The 20,692-nt window shown below is 37.5% G+C and overlaps 2 protein-coding genes across 7 annotated transcripts in view; both read left to right on the forward strand.

Annotated features, from left to right (window-relative positions):
* The window catches only part of LOC137405556 (progressive ankylosis protein homolog B-like), a 165,725-nt gene that overhangs the window by 35,863 nt on the left and 109,170 nt on the right, over positions 1–20,692 (forward strand). The window lies entirely within an intron of this gene.
* Positions 1,081–13,555, forward strand: LOC137405555 (progressive ankylosis protein homolog B-like). 3 transcript variants are annotated; one of them, XR_010979776.1, is made up of 14 exons: positions 1,081–1,292; positions 1,717–1,822; positions 2,300–2,413; positions 3,303–3,421; positions 3,532–3,615; positions 4,184–4,345; positions 5,841–5,984; positions 7,248–7,373; positions 7,841–8,015; positions 8,157–8,280; positions 8,686–8,782; positions 9,689–9,819; positions 12,541–12,769; positions 12,868–13,555. XR_010979776.1 is itself a non-coding variant. In XM_068091839.1 (12 exons), exons 1-12 carry the CDS (start codon positions 1,182–1,184, stop codon positions 9,755–9,757), a joined length of 1,431 nt encoding a protein of 476 aa, XP_067947940.1. In that variant the 5' UTR covers positions 1,081–1,181; the 3' UTR covers positions 9,758–10,010. The 3 variants fall into 3 exon arrangements, 1 of the variants encoding a protein (XP_067947940.1); XR_010979775.1 differs by having other exon boundaries at positions 12,541–13,555; XM_068091839.1 differs by lacking the exons at positions 12,541–12,769; positions 12,868–13,555 and having other exon boundaries at positions 9,689–10,010.

Raw genomic sequence — 20,692 nt, forward strand, 5'->3', positions numbered from 1 at the left:
ATATTTTGTGACTCTTGTTAGATAAAATTAATTATTTTATTTAATGTGAAATATTGCGCACACTCCTCTATGCGCATTCCATCCTGCATATGTGTACGCCTACATGTGGGTATATGTGTACACCTACATGTGGGTATATGTGTACGCCTACATGTGTGTATATGTGTACACCTACGTGTGTGTATATGTGTACACCTACATGTGTGTATATGTGTACACCTACGTGTGTGTATATGTGTACACCTACGTGTGTGTATATGTGTACACCTACATGTGTGTATATGTGTACACCTACGTGTGTGTATATGTGTACACCTACGTGTGTGTATATGTGTACACCTACATGTGTGTATATGTGTACACCTACATGTCTATCGAGCAGAGGTTCCTTCATAGAGACTCTTACAGATAGTAAACACTTACTAACATTTGAGATATTATTAACGTTTTAAACTCGGCATTAAAACATGGAACTCTGACAGGTGGGGCTCCTTTTCTGAAACTCTAAAAATGTTAAAAGCTTCTGGTGTTGCGGTTCTGATTGTATTGTAAAACAAATCACCACAAAAATGAACTATATTTGTGGCCACCTTTGTATTAACGTAGAAACTCTTTCATTATGCACATGTTAAATGCAGTTACGTTATGGCATAACCACATTGTATAGCAGTGCTTGTATACAACCTCTTCATCAGCTTAGAGGAGCACTCTCAGTGTAGTTGTTTTTATGATCTTTTTCTATTAGAGGATATTCTATGATGCATTAATTACGAGAGCCTATCTATTCTAGCTCAATGGCCAAAAGTGTGTCATGTGATCTCAATAGTGTGTCATGTTACGAAGCCTGGTAAGAAGGCTTGCCAACTAGAAATTTGCTAGTAGCCAATGATCGTTTAGAAAAGGTCAAGTTTGTGTTCAAATATTTCTAAGCTGTCGAAATGGATGCTGGGGTCATTCAATTTGTACATGTTAAAATGATACTTCTTTGACATCTTCGGACAAAAGACCACACAGCATTAATGGCATACCCGGTAACTAAAAAAGTCGATCAAAAAGAACACACCTGTGATGAAGACCAAATTGCGGAAAGCAACTCAGATGGAAAGGGGATAACCAGTCACAGCTTTGCGCTCAGTAACTTATGTAAAGACAACTCTAGAGATGTGGTAGCTATCGATGATATGGAAGCTCGTCTCTTTGGAAAAATTCGCAAAGTCAGACAGTTTTGGATGCTGCTCCGATTCATCGCCCCTCTGGCTGTAACCCAGATGATACCAGACTTGGCTGAGCAGGTAGGTACTACTTGTCATCTGTCAGCGAGTGGTTGTGAACAGTCGTAAATTGTGAGGTCAGTATATTAATTACATTTCATCTTTGGTATGATCGTACCATCATGACCTTGTTGCTATCAGGTAATCTAAACATCCCACCTCTAACCTGGTTGTACCATCTCTAATCTAGTCACACCATCTCTACTCTGGTTGTACCATCTATAATCTGGTCGTACCATTTCCAATCTGATTGAACCATCTCGATCTGGTCGCACCAACTGATTTGGTCATACCATTTATAATCTAGTCGTACCATCTCTAATCTAGAGGTACCATATCTAATCTAGTCATACCAGATATAATCTGGTTGTACCATCTCTGAATTGGTCATATCATTTGTAATTTGTACTATTTTTGATTTGGTGATATGGTGTCTGATTGCCAGGCAATAAATAGAGGCATCACATCTACAGCTTCAGATGAAATGGTGCAGTTGCTAGCAAGCTATGGTCTCGCTGTCTACGTGACAAGGTTGTTCGCTGCCTCTGCTAGTAAGTCTCTCTGCAAACTCAATCATAGCCATCAAGTTATAGGCATTGTTTATATGACCTTTGACCTCATCCGGTCAATGTGCAAGTTTGATCTGATTATTTGAGTATTGCCCATTATTTTCATTGTGCATGTGTGTCCATTTTCATGCCTTGAAAGGCATGAAAGGCACGATGCCTTTCAAGGCATGAAAGGCATCGTGTCCACTTTCATGCCTTACGATGCCACTTTCGCCATCGTAAGGCGAAAAAAACCATAAAACAGGTACTTCATAACTAGGGGTGCATCGCATCGTATTCCAAATGCATTCTCAAGGCAACTAAAAGACACTGCAAGTTGCATCTGCCAAAGACTTGTGTAAAGATGTCTGGGATGTAAACTGGGCTGACAACTTACAAAATGTAGGTTTACATTAATTTTATTAACGATGTCTACAGCTGCAGCAACTCTAGAACTCACTTCCATGCTGTATATTGCAGTGGAGTTACGACATGTGAGCATTGTACTGGTGAACAGCAAGCGTGATAACACACGAATGACAATTATGTCTATTGTTATAGGACTCCTGCTTTCTGTTTGTGTCCTTCTACTAGGTAAGTTCAAGGTCTCCTTTGACTGTCACAAGTCTCTCCCTCAGTATCTTTAGTTAAAGACTCCCTTGACTGTCAAGTCTCTCACTCAATATCTTTAGTTAAATACTTCCTTGACTGTCAAGTCTCTCACACATTATCTTTAGTTAAGTACCTCCTCGACTGTCAAGTCTCTCACTCCGTATCTTTAGTAAAGTACATCCTTGTCTGTCAAGTCTCTCACTTAGTATTTGTAGTTTAGTAGCCACCATGACCTTTTTCATCGCTATCCTCTAACAAAGCACCATTCTATTTTAGCAGACAATACTTCTAAGAAGCAAGTATTCAATTTCATATACACTTTGCCTTCATGTTTCTTGTCCTCCTTTACTAATACTACACACTAGTAAATTGGATTGACTTTGTACCCTGTACCGCTGATAAAGTATCACTTGCTACTTATAGGAACACCTACAATTACCTGTTTTTATCAGATAGTCTAGTCTGTAAATATAAATAACCATCCACTTGTATGAACAGTTATCTGTCAGTATCAACAGTTATCTGTCAGTATCAACAGTTGTCTGTTAGCATCAACAGCTATCTGTTAGCATCAACAGCTATCTACTAGTGTAAACGGCTATCTGCTATTATAAACAGCTATCTGCTAGTATAAATTGCTATTTGCTAGGATAATTAGCTACCTGCTAGGATAAACAGCTATCTGCTGGTATAAATAGCCATCTGCTGGTATAAACAGTTATCTGCTATAATAAACAGTTATCTGCTATAATAAACAGTTACCGTATCTTCCGATGGTACCAATTGAATGTGGTTCGCTGGCTATACGCTAGAAAGGCAATCTGTACAATACATCTATTCCTATGAATAGTTTAGCTCTCTTTCTATACAGGCCTGACACCTGCTGGCACCTGGCTAATAAGAGACATACACGGACATAATCAAGAGGTGTCAGATTTGACCAATCGCCTCATGACGCTACTTGGCCCTGTTCCTCTCATTGAAGCTCTAGTATGTATATTGTGCGAATTAAAAGCCATAAATATTGGTAAGAATTTTTCAACGATTGCGTAATTCTATATCATTCCTTTTTAAATACATCTATTGATCGGTGATTACAGGCTAACTACTATGAAGGTGGACTCATACATTCTAAACTGACTGCCTACGCCGGGATTGCCAGGTTCACTGATTTTGGCATGCAGGTACATTGCAGACTGCTAGTGTTTGACTCATATACCAATCTGATTGTAGACTGTATGGTAGCCATTTATAGGATGGTACAGAAAGAGTGAGGTTCGAGGAAGTAATGTTAGGAGTTGTCCTGTCTTAGTCAATCATTTTGGAACAAATGCTACATTTTATACTAATTGTTATTTGGCTAGATTTACTACCATTCTCCTAAAGTCAGTGATCTTACATTTTAGTGTAATTTTATGGTCACTCTGGAATTTGTTGTTGTTACATTGTTATACTTTTGGCATGATCTAACAGCCTTATGTGTCTGTTTGGTAAACACCATGCTAGTACACGAGTGTACAGTTTAGTTTTTGCCCCTTTACGATGCAGTTTAGACAATGTGATATTTATTCAAGACTTCAGTAGTCTACTTTGCATGACATTTCTTATGAAAAAGAAGCTGATGTGCTGTTGGCAGCAGTCAAGATGCCAAATGTTCTAGTCAGGTATTTCGTGAGGTGTTATTTATTCTCAAGGTATTTTATTTGATATGACAAACATCTACAGGTGCTTTAATATGACAAACATCTACAGGTGCTGTTTGTCTTACTTCTCCTATTCACATCTAAAACTATAGAGCCAATGCTTGTGCCTATATACTCTGTATATGCTGGCTATGTGGCAAGGTTGATATTGGATGCAGGCTTTTGGTACGTACTCGTCAGACGCAAGCTGCCGGAAACACATGAGACTGAGGTGAGCTTGAAAGGCACCTTGTTCACTGGTTTTGTATATCCCTGTAAATTCTATTATGGTGTATTTGTCTTAGTCTATGGGTCTTATAAGTAAGTACAGTCAGACTTATACATACGAGTGCCCCAACTCATGGAAAACTTGAGGGGCTGGCTTTTGAGCAAATTTCTTCCTTGAAATACGAGTAACCTTTGAGATACGAGCATGCAAGCTGGTTCTAGTTGGCCACTCGTTATATGGGGTCTAAGTATGTGTGACTTTGAGTGACGTTGTGCGTTGTCCAAGGGTTGGTTTTTATGACTCATTACGGAATAATGAGCAGCCTACTAGCCGCTAGTAGCCCGCTAGCAACCTACTGGTTAGGCAGACGCCTTACCTTGTATCTATCGATACTGGCGCAAGCCCGCAAACAATAAAAGATTTAGACAACAAAGTTTAGTGAGCTAAATTAATTCAGGTTAAATTCAAAGTTTCTCTCACGCAGTGTCACAAAAGTTTAGAATACCGAACGCGTTGCTGTCAAGTCTCCATCATATCGCCACTGGCCACTACGTCTGGGTCAAAGGTAAAATTTTGCAGCATTGTACATAATAATGTTACATTTTATGTCATATTTTAGCAACTCAGTTCGTATTTGCTACTTTTTTAGCGTAGGCACTAAATTACAACAACTAAAGAACATTTTTTCACCGTAATATCTTGTTTAATGTGGGATTTTTGCACAGTGTCGTAATGGATCAAGTTGTATTTAGTTGTTTAATATAAGAAATAGTGCCTTAAGAAATGAGTAAATTGACATATGAGCTCAGTCTCAGAACCCATTAAGCTCGTATGTGGAGGTATGACTGTAATTTGTATTTGTATTTCTGACTTGATCAACTTCATGATTTGATCACACTATGACTTACTGTGTAAGTCTCTGTTTTACTATGAGATGGTATGAGAAATTGTGAGTCGAAATAAAAGACTTTGAGTTGATATGCGAGACTGAGTGGGTATGAGAGACTGAGTTGTTATGAGAGGCGATGAGTAGGTATGAAAGACTATGAGTTGATATGAGAGACTATGAGTTGATATGAGAGACTATGGGTTGATATGAGAGACTATGAGTTGATATGAGGGACTATGAGTTGATATGAGGGACTATGAGTTGATATGAGGGACTATGAGTTGATATGAGGGACTATGAGTTGATATGAGGGACTATGAGATGATATGAGGGACTATGAGTTGATATGAGAGACTATGAGTTGATATGAGAGACTATGAGTTGATATGAGAGACTGTGAGTTGATATGAGAGACTGTGAGTTGATACGAGAGACTGTGAGTTGATATGAGGGACTATGAGTTGATATGAGAGACTATGAGAGACTATGAGTTGATATGAGGGACTATGAGTTGATATGAGGGACTATGAGAGACTATGAGTTGATATGTTTGTGATGTTAACTCTATGAGTATTACTTTACTGAGGGTCCCGTCTGTTCTGCTTATAGAAGCCACTAACTGTATCCAAAGCACTGCGCTTCTGGATGCCTCTGGCTTGTGTTAGACTGGCACAGGATATGAGTAGGCCTCTCCTCAACCTGGTTGTTTCTAGGAATCTCTCAGTAAAGGTTGGCAAGGAGGCAGCAGCTAAGGTTAGATCAGTTGCTAGAGGGACACTTGTCCGATGGTACATGTGATGGCATTTACTTGCCCAATAGTACATGTGATGACATTCACTTGTCCAATGGTACTTGTGATAGCATTCACTTGTCCGATAGTACATGTGATGGCATTGATTTGTCCAATGGTACATGTGATGGTATTCACTTGTCTAATGGTACATGTAATGGTATTCACTTGTCCAATAGTATATGTGATGACATTCACTTGTCCAATAGTACATGTGATGGCATTCGCTTGTCCAATGGTAAATGTGACGACATTCACTTTGCCAACTTTCATATTCAAACACCGTGAATTTTGGCATATATGTTGACTTGGCGTATAAGTCAGGGCCTAAATTTTGGTTTAAAATTCCTGGTTTTGACACGTACCTGCTGTATACGTCGACTTCTTTCTCTGGCTCAAATCGTTTGACCGCTTTGGTTCAATTGGCATCAGAGAAGGGCGATGCGCAACTGAGGAAATTGCGTCCAAAAATGCCACCAGCACAAATGCCAATTTTTTTGCGCTGTCAGCAATGCATACAACAGTTAACAAAAGCATGAGAGACAACAGTTTTAATGAAAAACACAAGGCACGGAAAACAATACTTCATCATCGTATTGGCCCGCCGCGCCAATAGAATGAAACTGGCACCACTGATGATATGTACGGTTTTAACAAAAAAGCCATGCCATAAGACAGATTTCTCTCAGAAATCTTGATTCATGTACTAGAAAATTAGTGGATGAAAGGTAGTGGATGTGTCAAATGAATTACCTAAGTGTGGGCTGGTAGGCAGATACTACGAAAAAAAACATTAACTTGGAAAAACCATGTTATTCCAGAAGACAATTCTAGCGATGACAATTTGAATTGTGAAAAGTCGGACTTTGCGTTGGATTCATCTCATGTTGACCGGGATTACTAGTATTTTACTATTTTATAAATAATTACTTCATGTCATATCATGTGATTCTGATTTGTGATGGTTTTTTGAAGTTGAATTTTACTAGAATGCATGTCATGAAGAACATGACCGCTATATAAGTCGAGAATGGATTTTTAAACTTAAAATATGGTGTCACACTTTTTATTTATACGCCGGAATTTACGGCAAGTAGGATATCTCTTTCCTTGCTAGGAACCTTTTTACAGAGGTTTTTTATAGAATGTTTTACCTGGAGATGTAAAAGGCTTATGGCCATGAACAACATCATGTGGGAATTCATCGCTACTTCATGATATTGTAGGCAATTGCAGTTTTGACAGCTGTCTACCCAACAGGTAAATTTCTGTTTTCTTGGCTCAATGATCTCAGCACCATCCCACCTACCTTTCACAAGGACACCCCGCAGCACAGTAAATTTAAAATGAAGGTAAATTTGTCCTTTATACGATTATATTGCAGGGCATTATGAGTAGGCTCACTCACCTTAAACTCTACTGGTTGTTACTATCTTTTACAATTGTGAGCTCCATTGTGATGGCTTTAGAAAGACATTATTGGTTAAATTTAAGGCTAAATTAAAAAGTATGCTCCATCTTTTCTTTTTAAGGATATCTGCTTGAGTGTCACTATCAGAGTTGGTTGTCAGCAAAGTGAAACTGCCTCTGATGTCTCGTGTAACATTGTGTGCGTGCTTATATGTTTCCTTTTATTTAAAAACGTGTTAAAGCCAAGATTTCATGTTAGAAGCACAAAAATTAATTTGATCAGAGTTGACGTGGAGTTGTCACAACCTGGTTATTTAGAAGATAACTGCCTACATGAAGAGGCTCATGCCATTACCCCTGTAAATGAATCTGCATATACTTAAAACCAGTATTCGTGTCTGTGTTACAGATTCTCAGCATGTTTGCCTTTGCCTGTACAGCCTTCGTGTTCACCATCAATGCCATCCTCTTCATCATTCCTGGTCCAGGATTTGCCATCATGCACACTATTGTTGGTCTCAATGAAGAGCTCGCCCAACTCAGCCTTCTGCCTCTCAAGATCTTCTCTGGGATCTGCTTGTGTGGTGGGTTGTAGTAGTCATGGCAATCATCAGTAACGAAAGAGTGGGAAATATTTGCTGAAGAAAAGCACGGATAATTCTATTCTGTAGCTTCTGGTCATAAGGAAGACTTCGTGTAACCTCGCTGTGTTATCATACTTTCAGTTGGACTTCGGGCTCATCTCTCAGGAGTTCTGATCTTGAAGAAAAAAACGTTTTACTTGACGCCAAGTGCTGTTGGCAGACTCATAGGTTTGATAATCCTCATTGCGAGCCTCTCTCATACTCGGTGAGTAGTACTTTGTGTCTTTCAATGCATCACAGTTACTAGTACTATTAGAAGTACAGTTACTCCATACTTTCAACTCTCACTCATACACAGTTACTAGCACAGTTACTCCAAACTCCCAACTCTCACTCATACCTAGTTACTAGTACAGTTACTCCATACTCTCAACTCTCACTCATACACAGTTACTAGTACAGTTACTCCTTACTCTCACTCATACACAGTTACTAGTACAGTTACTCCATATTCTCAACTCTCACTCATACATAGTTGCTAGTAAAGTTACTCCATACTCTCAACTCTCACTCATACACAGTTACTAATACAGTTACTCCAAACTCTCGACTCTCATTCATACACAGTTACTAGTACTTCGAGTAACTATAAATTTTTTTTCTCTTTTAGGTTATCCGGTGCTGTCCTGGGTATAACAGTGCTACTCCTCTCATTTGTGGTAGAGGTTATTTTAGTTGTAGCAGCTGCACTACTTGTAAGGTTTAAGGTATGTGTGTAACCTTGACCCATGTGTAATCTTGTATGCATTTCAAAGAAAATTCACAGTTCTTGTCAAAGAAATTGTTAGCGCTTCTACAATTTATATTAACCTTGTAAGAAGTTGTCTACCTACAATAAGCCACAAGATGAGAATTTGTACATTCTGCTAGTGTTTATAGTGGCCAATCGCTACTTTACACTTTTATCTTCTAAGGTGCTAGTGCGCCGCAGATCTTTCACTAACCGCAGTTTCACTGTGTGTGACGCTGAGGGAGAGAGACGGTGTCAACTCTGACAAAATTTGGAAGTATTAAAAATGCAGTTTGTCCAGCAGTTTCTATGAAGTTTCTTAGATTAACAAATAGTTGGATCAGTTTGTGACATGATCAGAGGGCTATAATATTAGTGAGGGTCATTTTAAAGAACCGTTTTACCTGCAAGACCTTTTAGCAGTAGATCTCTCATCTTTGGAAAGATGATCAGTCGTCGTTGACAACAGGGTCTCTATTGTATAGTATTTATATCTCTGCTGTTGCATTATACACCCAGCATCTTTTACAAAAAGTTATTTCGTGTTCAGAGTTGTATAAACTTTTCCTTTGGCACGGCACTTGACAGCCATAACATTCTGACTTGCCTAGGGGTTGTCTTCTCCAGCAACATTCCTATTATTGTGTGTTCGGTATAAAACTGCTGGCTTTTGTTGAGCTGAAAGGATCAGCTAAAGATACGATGTTGAAAATAAACACGTTTTTAAAAACAAAGTTTTTAAACTTGAATGAGAACATTGATATTTTGTTATTAGCCCAGCACGTCTGCTGCTGAAAAACGAACTTTTGGCAGCAGTGTTTAGAGGATTTTTTTGGATGAGCAGTTGTGTCTCCTTTTATGTTATTAGACTGTATGATTACAGCCCAACCTAACTCTCACACCAACGTGCTTGCGGAAGAAAGACAAAGATCAAGCAGAAGAAGAAGTTTAGCCGCTTTCAGCGCCGACACAAGACACGAGGACTCCCGTATAAAAAGACACATCTTGTCGGAGGTTATTAATTTAAATATTTGTATATTCTCAGGCTATTGCTTTGTAGAGTATAACTGTACTGGACACAGACTAGACAGTCACAGCACTCTCACAGTCCATCCTGATCACTGGAATATTGTTCTTTACTCTGCTATGTATGTCGCTGCTCTGTTCATGTCAGCAGTAAATCCTGTTGTCCTGCATTGCCAAGCTTGCTTATAGGTCACCCACGGGTCTTTCTTCCTCCGTTGATAAATTTAGCTGATTGCTCTTTGCAAGGCATTACGTCATTCTCACTGCTTTTTCATCTTATCTTTATTGTTCCACCTTCTCAGTCTTTTCCACACGCATTCAGATGGTAAACATCTAACTGCCGCCTTAAACATCTCTTTCAATTGATGCGTTGTTCATGACAATAGTGGGCAGGTCCAAGTTCTAATATTACATCATCATAATTTTAATCACTATTTTAGTAGCTTATATTTTTTGTCTGTTTTTGGCTCACTTATTGTTGATAAATCGTGACATGATTGGTTGTTCTTAACCAATCATGCGAAGTTAAAGGAATATTTGCTTATTTGATGTGAATAACATTAAGAGAGTCAAGTTTACTTATATATAGGCCTCTGATTGGTCAGAATGAGACTGTAAGCAAGAGATAAACACCCGGAGTCAACTTAATATTTGGCAGGTCAAGTAGACAACAAATATCAATTAAAAAATGAGACAAGGAAGAAATGACTTCAGGTTACAATCAGGACTACTGCACTTTCTTGCAAGCAAGCAGCAGTAGTGTTGATGTTCATTCTGAAATGTTACAATAGGGCCTATGTTTGGGGATGTTAAATATTACAGTAGGGTCTATGTTTGGGGATGTTACATATTACAGTAGGGCCTATGTTTGAGGATGTTACATATTACAGTAGGGCCTATGTTTGGGGATGTTACATATTACAGTAGAGCCTGTGTTTGGGGATATTACACATTACAGTATGGCCTATGTTTGGGGATGTTACATATTACAGTAGGGCCTATGTTTGGGGGTGTTACATATTACAGTAGGGCCTATGTTTAGGGATGTTACATATTACAGTAGGGCCTATGTTTGGGGATGTTACATCTTACAGTAGGGCCTATGTTTAGGGATGTTACATATTACAGTAGGGCCTATGTTTGGGTATGTTACATATTACAGTAGGGCCTATATTTGGGGATGTTACATATTACAGTAGAGCCTATGTTTGAGGATGTTACATATTACAGTAGAGTCTATGTTTGGGGATGTTACATATTTCAGTAGGGCCTATGTTTAGGGATGTTACATATTACAGTAGAGCCTATGTTTGGGAATGTTACATATTACAGTAGGGTCTATGTTTGAGGATGTTACATATTACAGTAGAGTCTATGTTTGGGTATGTTACATATTTCAGTAGGGACTATGTTTAGGGATGTTACATATTACAGTAGGGTCTATGTTTGAGGATGTTACATATTACAGTAGGGTCTATGTTTGAGGATGTTACATATTACAGTAGGGCCTATGTTTGAGGATGTTACATATTACAGTAGGGTCTATGTTTGAGGATGTTACATATTACAGTAGAGTCTATGTTTGGGTATGTTACATATTTCAGTAGGGCCTATGTTTAGGGATGTTACATATTACAGTAGGGTCTATGTTTGAGGATGTTACATATTACAGTAGGGTCTATGTTTGAGGATGTTACATATTACAGTAGGGCCTATGTTTGAGGATGTTACATATTACAGTAGGGTCTATGTTTGAGGATGTTACATATTACAGTAGGGCCTATGTTTGAGGATGTTACATATTTCAGTAGGGCCTATGTTTAGGGATGTTACATATTACAGTAGGGTCTATGTTTGGGGATGTTACATATTACAGTAGGGTCTATGTTTGGGTATGTTACATATTACAGTAGGGCCTATGTTTGGGGATGTTACATATTACAGTAGGGCCTATGTTTGGGGATGTTACATATTACAGTAGGGTCTATGTTTGGGGATGTTACATATTACAGTAGGGTCTATGTTTGGGTATGTTACATATTACAGTAGGGCCTATGTTTGGGGATGTTACATATTACAGTAGGGCCTATGTTTGGGGATGTTACATATTACAGTAGGGCCTATGTTTGGGGATGTTACATATTACAGTAGGGCCTATGTTTGGGGATGTTACATATTACAGTAGGGCCTATGTTTGGGGGTGCTCTTTGTGGATATATTGAAAAATCAAGTTACAAAAAGTAAAGAAGAAAAAAAATTACATAAAAATAATAAAGATAAAACAAGATAAGGATAAAAGAAATAAACAGTAAAAGAAATAAAAATGATATTTCTGAACAAACAGAAATTACATAAATACATTCTACATTTCCTCACCGCTAACATTTTTTAATCTAAAACTCAACATAAACAACTCACTGAATGTGATTTCTTCAAAAACGACCATATCATCATCTGGTCCTGCAAGTCTTTACTTTCCAAGTCTCTCAAGGAGTTTTCACTCAATTTCCATAAGAATTTTGACTCATAATATCTTATATCGAGTTCATCGCAGTCCGATCACCATTCGAGTCATTCAGAGATCCAAGTTGTCTCCTTTACATAAAGTAGTAAAGTTCGTATCATTCCTCAGCTATTCCTTTTTGTACTCAATTGAATCATCTATTACACTCAGTTTGCTGCTGCTGTCAACCAGGTCTTATTTTGCAGGCAGCTCTTGTTACCAGGAAACACAAACTACACGTTGACAGACTATGGGTGAACCACACGAGTTTGTGCCAGAGGTTTCTCATACACAGTAAAAGTTTAAATGCTCATCATGCTTGTCATTGGCTGTTAAAATAGGTTATCAGTGTAACAGTGTTATATGTGTGGGTTATCAGTATAACGCAGTGTTATATGTGTGGGTTATCAGTGTAACACGGTGTTATATGTGTGGGTTATCAGTGTAACACAGTTTTACACACATGTGGGTTATTACTATAACACAGTGTTATAAATGTGGGTTATCAGTATAACACAGTGTTATATGTGTAGGTTATCAATGTAACATATTGTTACACGTGTAACTATGCGTTGCTAGTAGTGCGCACACCCTGGCTCCAGCTCACTCTCTATAATCATGTGATTTTTTTTAATAACTTTTATGATTTTTTGTGGTTGACATTCTGTTTGTATATATGATGGTGCTATGTAGACCAGCAGTTGCTCGATGATCGCTTTTATACAAGGAACCTAGCCTAAAATAGCCAGCATACTCATATGAGCATTATATTTTATGTGACTCTTGTTAGATAAAATTAATTATTTTATTTAATGTGAAATGTTTCGCACACTCCTCTATGTACATCCCATCTTTTTTACGTGTACACCTACATGTGTGTATATGTGTACACCTACATGTGTGTATATGTGTACACCTACATGTGTGTATATGTGTACACCTACATGTGTGTATATGTGTACACCTACATGTCTATCAAGCAGAGGTTCCTTCATAGAGACCCTTACAGATAGTACACACTTATTAACATTTGAGATATTATTAACATTTTTAGCTTGGCATTACAATAAGCAACTCTGACAGGTGAGGCTCCTTTTCTGAAACTCTAAAAAATGTAAAAAGTTTTTGGTGTTGCGGTTTTGATCTTATTGTAAAAAAAAATCACCACAAAACTAAACTATATTTGTGGCCACCTTTGTACTACCGTAGAAGCTCTTTCATTGTGCACATCTTAAATGTAGTTACGTTATGGCATAACCACATTGTATAGCAGTGCTTGTAGAAGACCTCTTCATCAGCTTAGAGGAGCACTCCCACTGTAGTTATTTTTATGATCTCTCTCTATTAGAGGATATTCTATGATGCATTAATTACGAGAGCCTATCTATTCTAGCTCAGTGGCCAAAAGTGTGTCATGTGATGTCAATAGTGTGTCATGTTACGAAGCCTGGTAAGAAGGCTTGCCAACTAGAAATGTGCTAGTAGCCAATGGTTGTTTAGAAAAGGTCAAATTTGTGTTCAAACATTTCTAAGCTGTTGAAATGGATGCTGGGGTCATTCAATTTGTACATGCTGAAATGTTACCTCTTTGACATCTTCGGACAAAAGACCAGACAACATTAACGACAGACACCACAACTAAAGGAGTCGATCAAGAAGAACTCACTTGTGATGAAGACAAAATTGCAGAATGCAACTCAGATGGTAAGGAGATAATCAGTCACAGCTTTGCGCTCAGTAATACATGTAAAGACAACTCTAGAGATGTGGTGGCTATCAATGATATGGAAGCTGGTCTTTTTGGAAAATTTCGCAAGGTCAGACAGTTTTGGATGCTGCTCCGATTTATCGCTCCTCTGGCTGTAACTCAAATGGTGCCAGACTTGGCTGAGCAGGTAGGTACTACTTGTCATCTGTCGGCAAGTGGTCGTGAATGTGTTTGTAACTTGTGAGGTCATTATGTTAATTACATTCCATCTTTGGTATGATCGTACCATCATTGCCTTGTTGCTATTGGGTAATCTAGTCATCCTACCTCTACTCTGGTCAAACCATCTCTAATCTGGTCGTACCTTCTCTATTCTAGTTGCACCATCCATAATCTAGTTGTACCATCTCTAATTTGGTCTTACCATCTCTAATTTAGTTATATCATCTCTATTCTGGTCATAGCATCACAGTTACTAGTACTTGTAGAGTACAGTTACTCCATACCCTCACTCATACACAGTTAGTAGTATAGTAAGCAAGTTTTGATCCGCTTACTAGGAATTTTGTACAAGGTGTTTTCGATATGCTTACCATTAAGGATGCTTACCATTAAGGATGCTTACTATTAATTTATATTTTTGGTACAGTAATTGTGGTTCATAGCTTACCACTGACACACTTACACATCATTTGGATCATAATCATTACAATGGCATCAAATGAACCATCAGAATCAGGAGCTACAGCTCCGAACGACCAGCATTATTCAAACATGCGAGGCATTCAGCGTCTGCAACTAAAGCCTGTAGGCATTGTAGCTCCTTCAATTCGAATGCGTGTTGGTAGATCTACTCCACTCTATATGGCTGTTTAGTAAGTATTATATTCTACTTATTGATATTTTTCTCATGCCTTTATGTCATGCCTTTATGTCTATATAGAGCCTAATAACCCTCTACATGCAAGGTTGTTTTCTTTCAGTGATATTCCACCTAACGGTATACTGTACCCCGATCAACCTCAATACCAAAAGTTCAAAGAACATCTCAAACGTTTATATAGAGTTATAGACAATAGGTAAGTGATATTTTCAAATTTTTGAACTTATAGGTAAGTGATATTTTTAACAAGGTACTTAAATGAGATGTTTGAATGATATTCAGAGTTAAATAACAAGTTACATGCAAATTTTTTTTCTTTCAGTTACGTTCTATTAGACCTTATTCCTACAGGACCTTATTCCAGATAAACAGGTAAGTCTTATAAATAGATGTTTGAATGATGTCGATGATTAAATCCATATATTTATGCATAGTAAAACATATTTAAAGTAAAATAAAAATATTAAATAAAACCATTGATAGGAATATTAGTTATTCAAAAATAAACAGATCAAGTCAAAACTGAACTTGTTTGTGATAACCTATCAAAGTAGTATCATTTCTTGTCTTCAGTCTTCAATACAGCCACCCAGTGTTCTCTACTGTGATAATGCGGTTTAGTGTTTATCACCATAGCGCATGGAAACTTTAGAGCTGTCATCCGAATCATATCAATCGGGAATACTCCTAGAAAGTTCAAATCCTTTACACGAGAATCAAAATGAAGTATTACGTGTATTTGTTTGTTATCTATAGTGCTTAGCTGTAGAAGTTTGGAAACACTGCTCTGTTTTTGTCGATCTTTATAGTTGCATCAAACTCTGCGTATACGGTAAAATTGACTGGTACGTCCAATCCTCTGTCAAATTTTGCTTCGAATCGAATCTGTTCCTTCTTTAATACGTGGGAGCATCCATTCTCGCCAAGACCAGGGGTCAAGTCGAACGCTAATAAAGAGTACTCATTGGCGTATTCTGTTCTGTCTATAACAATAGCAGCGTAAAGTAAATGCCTTCCCAGTGCTTTCTAATAGCGTAAGGTAATTTCCGAGAGTATGATCATTTTCAAAATCACTAATCAGCAGTTTTTGGGGCAACATTTTTCCATCGACTAACAAGCCAGGCTTTAGCTGTTTTTTTTTTCAAATGTTCAATGTGTCTCATTTGAATTCCATTGTTTAATTTTACTTTTCTTACGTAGAAAGAAGCATTAGTTATTCTGAGTTTGTATGCTGCATCAGGATTAACCATTAAGACTAGTTTATCTGATTTTTGATAAAAGTAATCTTCAAGTCTACTCCATTCAGCAAATACCTATTTTGAAAAAACATGTCCGAGTGAATCTTTTCGATCAACTGTACTGTTTTACTTTCAGCTGTCAATGATTTCCTCGTAGCATAACCCGTAAGACCATCATCACGTCTTGCCATTGCCCCTGCTGTATCTTTTGCAAACAATGGCATACTAATTTGCGATTGCTCCGATTCCTCACTGTATGAAAGTAAAGTCTCAAACATTGCTCAGTAATGATAGAGGTTTGAAAACTTAAGGATTGTTTAAGCTCATATCAATTAGTTTAAATAATGTTTGTCCCAGCAAATTGACAGGAGCTAAATTGTCATCGTCACCTCATTATCAGTTCCATCAGCTTTGACTATTTTTACTTCTAGATATAAAGAACTAGAGTACAAATCTATATAATAATTGGAGTCCCGAGAAATTAAAAACTTGATGGGGGATGCATCATGAAGACTCGAGGTAAGTATATGCTCGACGTGCATTCCATCCTCTAGGGAAGCTTGAGTAGGATGATTCGTAAATCAATTTAGCTCTGATTTAGAAGCTAAGCAGCTATTCTCAAATGTAAAAGACATGCTAATCGTTAGAAGATATGTTAAGTCTAGTGGATACATTGATACACTGAAGTGTGTCAGAAATCTTAAAGGTTGACTCGCAACAAAATTCACATTAGAGTTATTTGGTATCAAAAGTTCACCGTGTCTTACTCTGCTGTGTTGTAGGTGCAAAATATGTGGAAATGTGATAACAAGCTTTTAAAGCTAAAAACGAACAGTTAATCGCAGCCACACGAGACCGCCGTAGTTTGAATTCTCTTTCCAAAACGGCTCAAATGAGACGTAGTTGTAGGAGATGGCTTCTGTTTACACTTTCAAGCAACCTCATTCGTCGAAATATTTTCACAAATATACTTCACGCATTCAATAAAACCATGTCTATTGTTCTTACGCGTCAATTTTATCGTCATTGTAATGCTATCACTTTCAGCACTTCCTATCACCTACCGTAAAAATTCGTTAATTTTTTAAACTTAGCTCAAAGGAGTGCATATCATTGTCTAATAAACAAGACGAGCCTGTTGGTCACCTGTGATAATTGAAAAATGCTGCAGTAATTAATCATAAAGTATGGGTCACATGATCAGATTACGACTAGACGATTAGACCAAGCCGAAACAAAACTGTAAAGTAGCGAGTATCTATACTTGATACGGGGTCTTTGGTAAAACCCGAAGTGTTTGTCATAAACTAGTGCTACGATAAGTTTTATATTGATCCTTTTATTGGCCTTTCAATTCACGTGAGAACATCACGTGACAAAACAATAACCAACTGTAATGACTACGTCAGAGAAATAAACTGATTCCACTCTACGGCGGCTTTTCGTTTTTGAGCTTTTAAGAGCTTGTAATCACATTTCCACATATTTGGCACCTACAACACAACAGAGTAAGACATGGTGAATCTTTTGATACCAAATAACTGTAATGTGAATTTTATTGCAAGTCAACCTTTAATGTTTTATGCTACAGTGGAACCTCAGTTTTCAAACGCTTCGGTTCTCGACCAAAATATTTGAGATTGGTTCGTATCGGATCTCGACCATAAATTCACTTCTCGACCAAACCGGAGCATGCGCATTGGAATTAAACGTTCGGAACAGCTCCGGAAACAGCGTGTTGTTATGAGCCACTTTCGTAAGGTGCAAGTGCATTTCAAAGGAAGAAATTTCGCATCATAACTTCTTTCCAAAAAGAAGAAGCCATCTGGGAGAATGTCGCCTCTACCGAAGAGATTTCCTAGGGAGACAACTCCTTCAGTCGAGTTACCCTAAATTGTTTAGGTGGAGGATTCTTCTTCAAAGACGTGAAATAAACGTGCCATTGCTGTTTCTATTTTCTTTTTCACACAATTTTTGATGTGACTGATCTGTTGCATTTTTTTGCTGTTTCATTATCAATTTTTGCATTTTTTTGGTATTGTATCGTAACCTTTAATGTTTTCAATGTTTTAAGAGCAAAGCATATAAAATGTTTACTTTTGTTTTCTTTTTTCATCGTCATAGATAGAAATTTTTTTTATTAAAATGAAGGTGATCTACGTATATCTACCCATTTTTATTTATTCATACAGTACAGTTTATGGTGTAAAATGTTAAAAAATACTTTACCGAAGTTGTTAAGTCGACTTGGAACGGATTAAAACTTACATCCATTAATTGTTATGGAAAAACTTGTTTCAGATTGAACAACTCGGTTTCCGAACAACTTTCTAGAACAGATTGTGCTCGAGAACCGAGGCTCCACCGTATTTATATTCTTGAATGTATGATTTGAATAACTTTGATTGGCTTTAAGGAAAACATCTCTTTTGGTCTCTTCCGTTCACGCATCGGTTTCTTTGTGCTATTCGCTTGTCGTCTCCTCTTTTTGTTTTTAGGAAATTTTGATAGCAAATAATTAGCGGATTTATCTAACAGCTTGCTTCCTGCGAGTTGAGCATTTGTTTTGAATGATTGTTTTAGATTTTTCCCTCGAGTCTATCTCTCGCTATATTTATTCCTATTTCTACAGCTGATTTTGATAATCCTTTCGCTCCTTGTTTTATTACTTGGAGCACTCTTTGTAACATCCTAGTAAATATATTTCCAAGTCCATAACCTTTTTGATATTTTGAACCGATGTATATCGGTATATCGCTACTTCCACCCATTTGGTTGTACATTTCCTTGTATCGTGCTGCTAAAGATGCATTGTTAAGAGGTGTTATCGACATTTTTATTATCTATTCTGTAGATCGCTTCGCCTACAGTCTAGTGTACACACTGTACGCCCATAGAGAAATGGAATGACTTCTCCAAAGTCTGTACATATATAGATTGAAATATTTTCGATATCTTTCTGAGATATAGGGAAGTATTGTATATTGTTAAACTCTGTGCATTGATTAATCCAATGTTTATTCAGTACAGGCGCAGCTCTGAGAAGGGCTGCGCCTTCTCAGGCGTCGAGGCGCAGCTCTGAGAAGAGGTGTCTCGACGCCTTCTACCGATGTGAATTGAGCTACATTGCAATAGACCATGAGGTTAAAAATACTGTCAACTTTAACCGAAGATGCTCCAGGTAAAATAATTTTTTAGGGATGTTTCTTGTCGTTGTATAGAGACTGAATATAGAACTCGGATAATAATTAGTTTTATTCGTTGAATATCCGAGTATACGTTCCAAATGTTCACTGAATTCAAATTTTATATCATCATTAGTAGTCAGTCATAGTTCACAAATTCTCTTGATATCGTTAAAACGAAACGATATTAACTCTGAAATATGACTATTACAGTTTTGTTTAATTTTATCATTAGAATGTTGTACAAGTTTTTGAGGAGATGAGTAATAATATTTATCATCAACTAGAATCTTTGTAGCCATTCCATTCCTAACAATTGAAAAGTTTGCCTTTGTTATATTGTACCATGATTTGGTAAATTGAATCTCTGACAGACCAAACTCCCATCTTCCATTTGACAAATTGAGCGATTGAGGGAGCTGAACCAAAAATTTAGCTAGAGTATTGTCTGGAAAATTAACCATAGAAGCGTTAGATAAGTGGTTCCCAACTGGTGGTCCATGGACCCCTAGGGGTCCACAGGAGGTGTTGAGGGGGTCCACAGGCTGGTGCCAGTATTGGTTTGTCTAGCTAGTTATTTACAGCTATTTCTGTCTTATAGTGGTTGGATCAATGATATAAAACCCTAAATGGATAAGCGACGGCTATCATATGGGCAGGGTTTAATGATCGAGCTCTGTTGGGATTGTGCTAGCCTGGGTTTCGGGGCTAATACAATTCTCGTGGGGTGGTCGCGTTGTCTTGTTAGGTTTTTGGGTTTAGACGTTTATCACCTATGTGCGTCAATCGCTGGATAGTACCTGATTTCCGTTTAGTAGTACAAAACAACAAAACCTGTAACCAACAAACACGTAATTCTCTCTCTCCCTCTTCAATTTCAGCGATATACTAAGATCCATGGAATATAAAACATTTCAACTTACTTATTTTTACCAATTTTCAGATTGGTAGGGGCTTTAGTATATGCTTAAATTTCAATATAATTTACCTGAAATCGCCTGATCAACGGCTTTTTTCCCTAGTTTTTAATTAATATTTTTCCACCTATAATATAAAATGGGAAAGTATTTTGTCGTCGTCACATTGTTTGACCTGGCCAATAAGATGGGACAGCGGCAAAGCTGTGCAGTGTAGTTTTCATACTCAAAATCTGTATGTAAAACCAAATTTGGGTCATTTCACAATGGCGACTATTAATATCATGAATGCTTGTTAATGGCAGCTGACTGATAATAATTGTGACAATATTTGGCAACTGTATTTATTTGACAACAAAATGAAACCAGCAGATCGGTAAAATAACCAAAGATGTTTATGAAGATAAAACCATTGAAGAATTTTCGC

Source organism: Watersipora subatra, chromosome 10 (assembly GCF_963576615.1).
Source record: "Watersipora subatra chromosome 10, tzWatSuba1.1, whole genome shotgun sequence".
In the NCBI taxonomy this organism is placed as follows: domain Eukaryota; kingdom Metazoa; phylum Bryozoa; class Gymnolaemata; order Cheilostomatida; family Watersiporidae; genus Watersipora; species Watersipora subatra.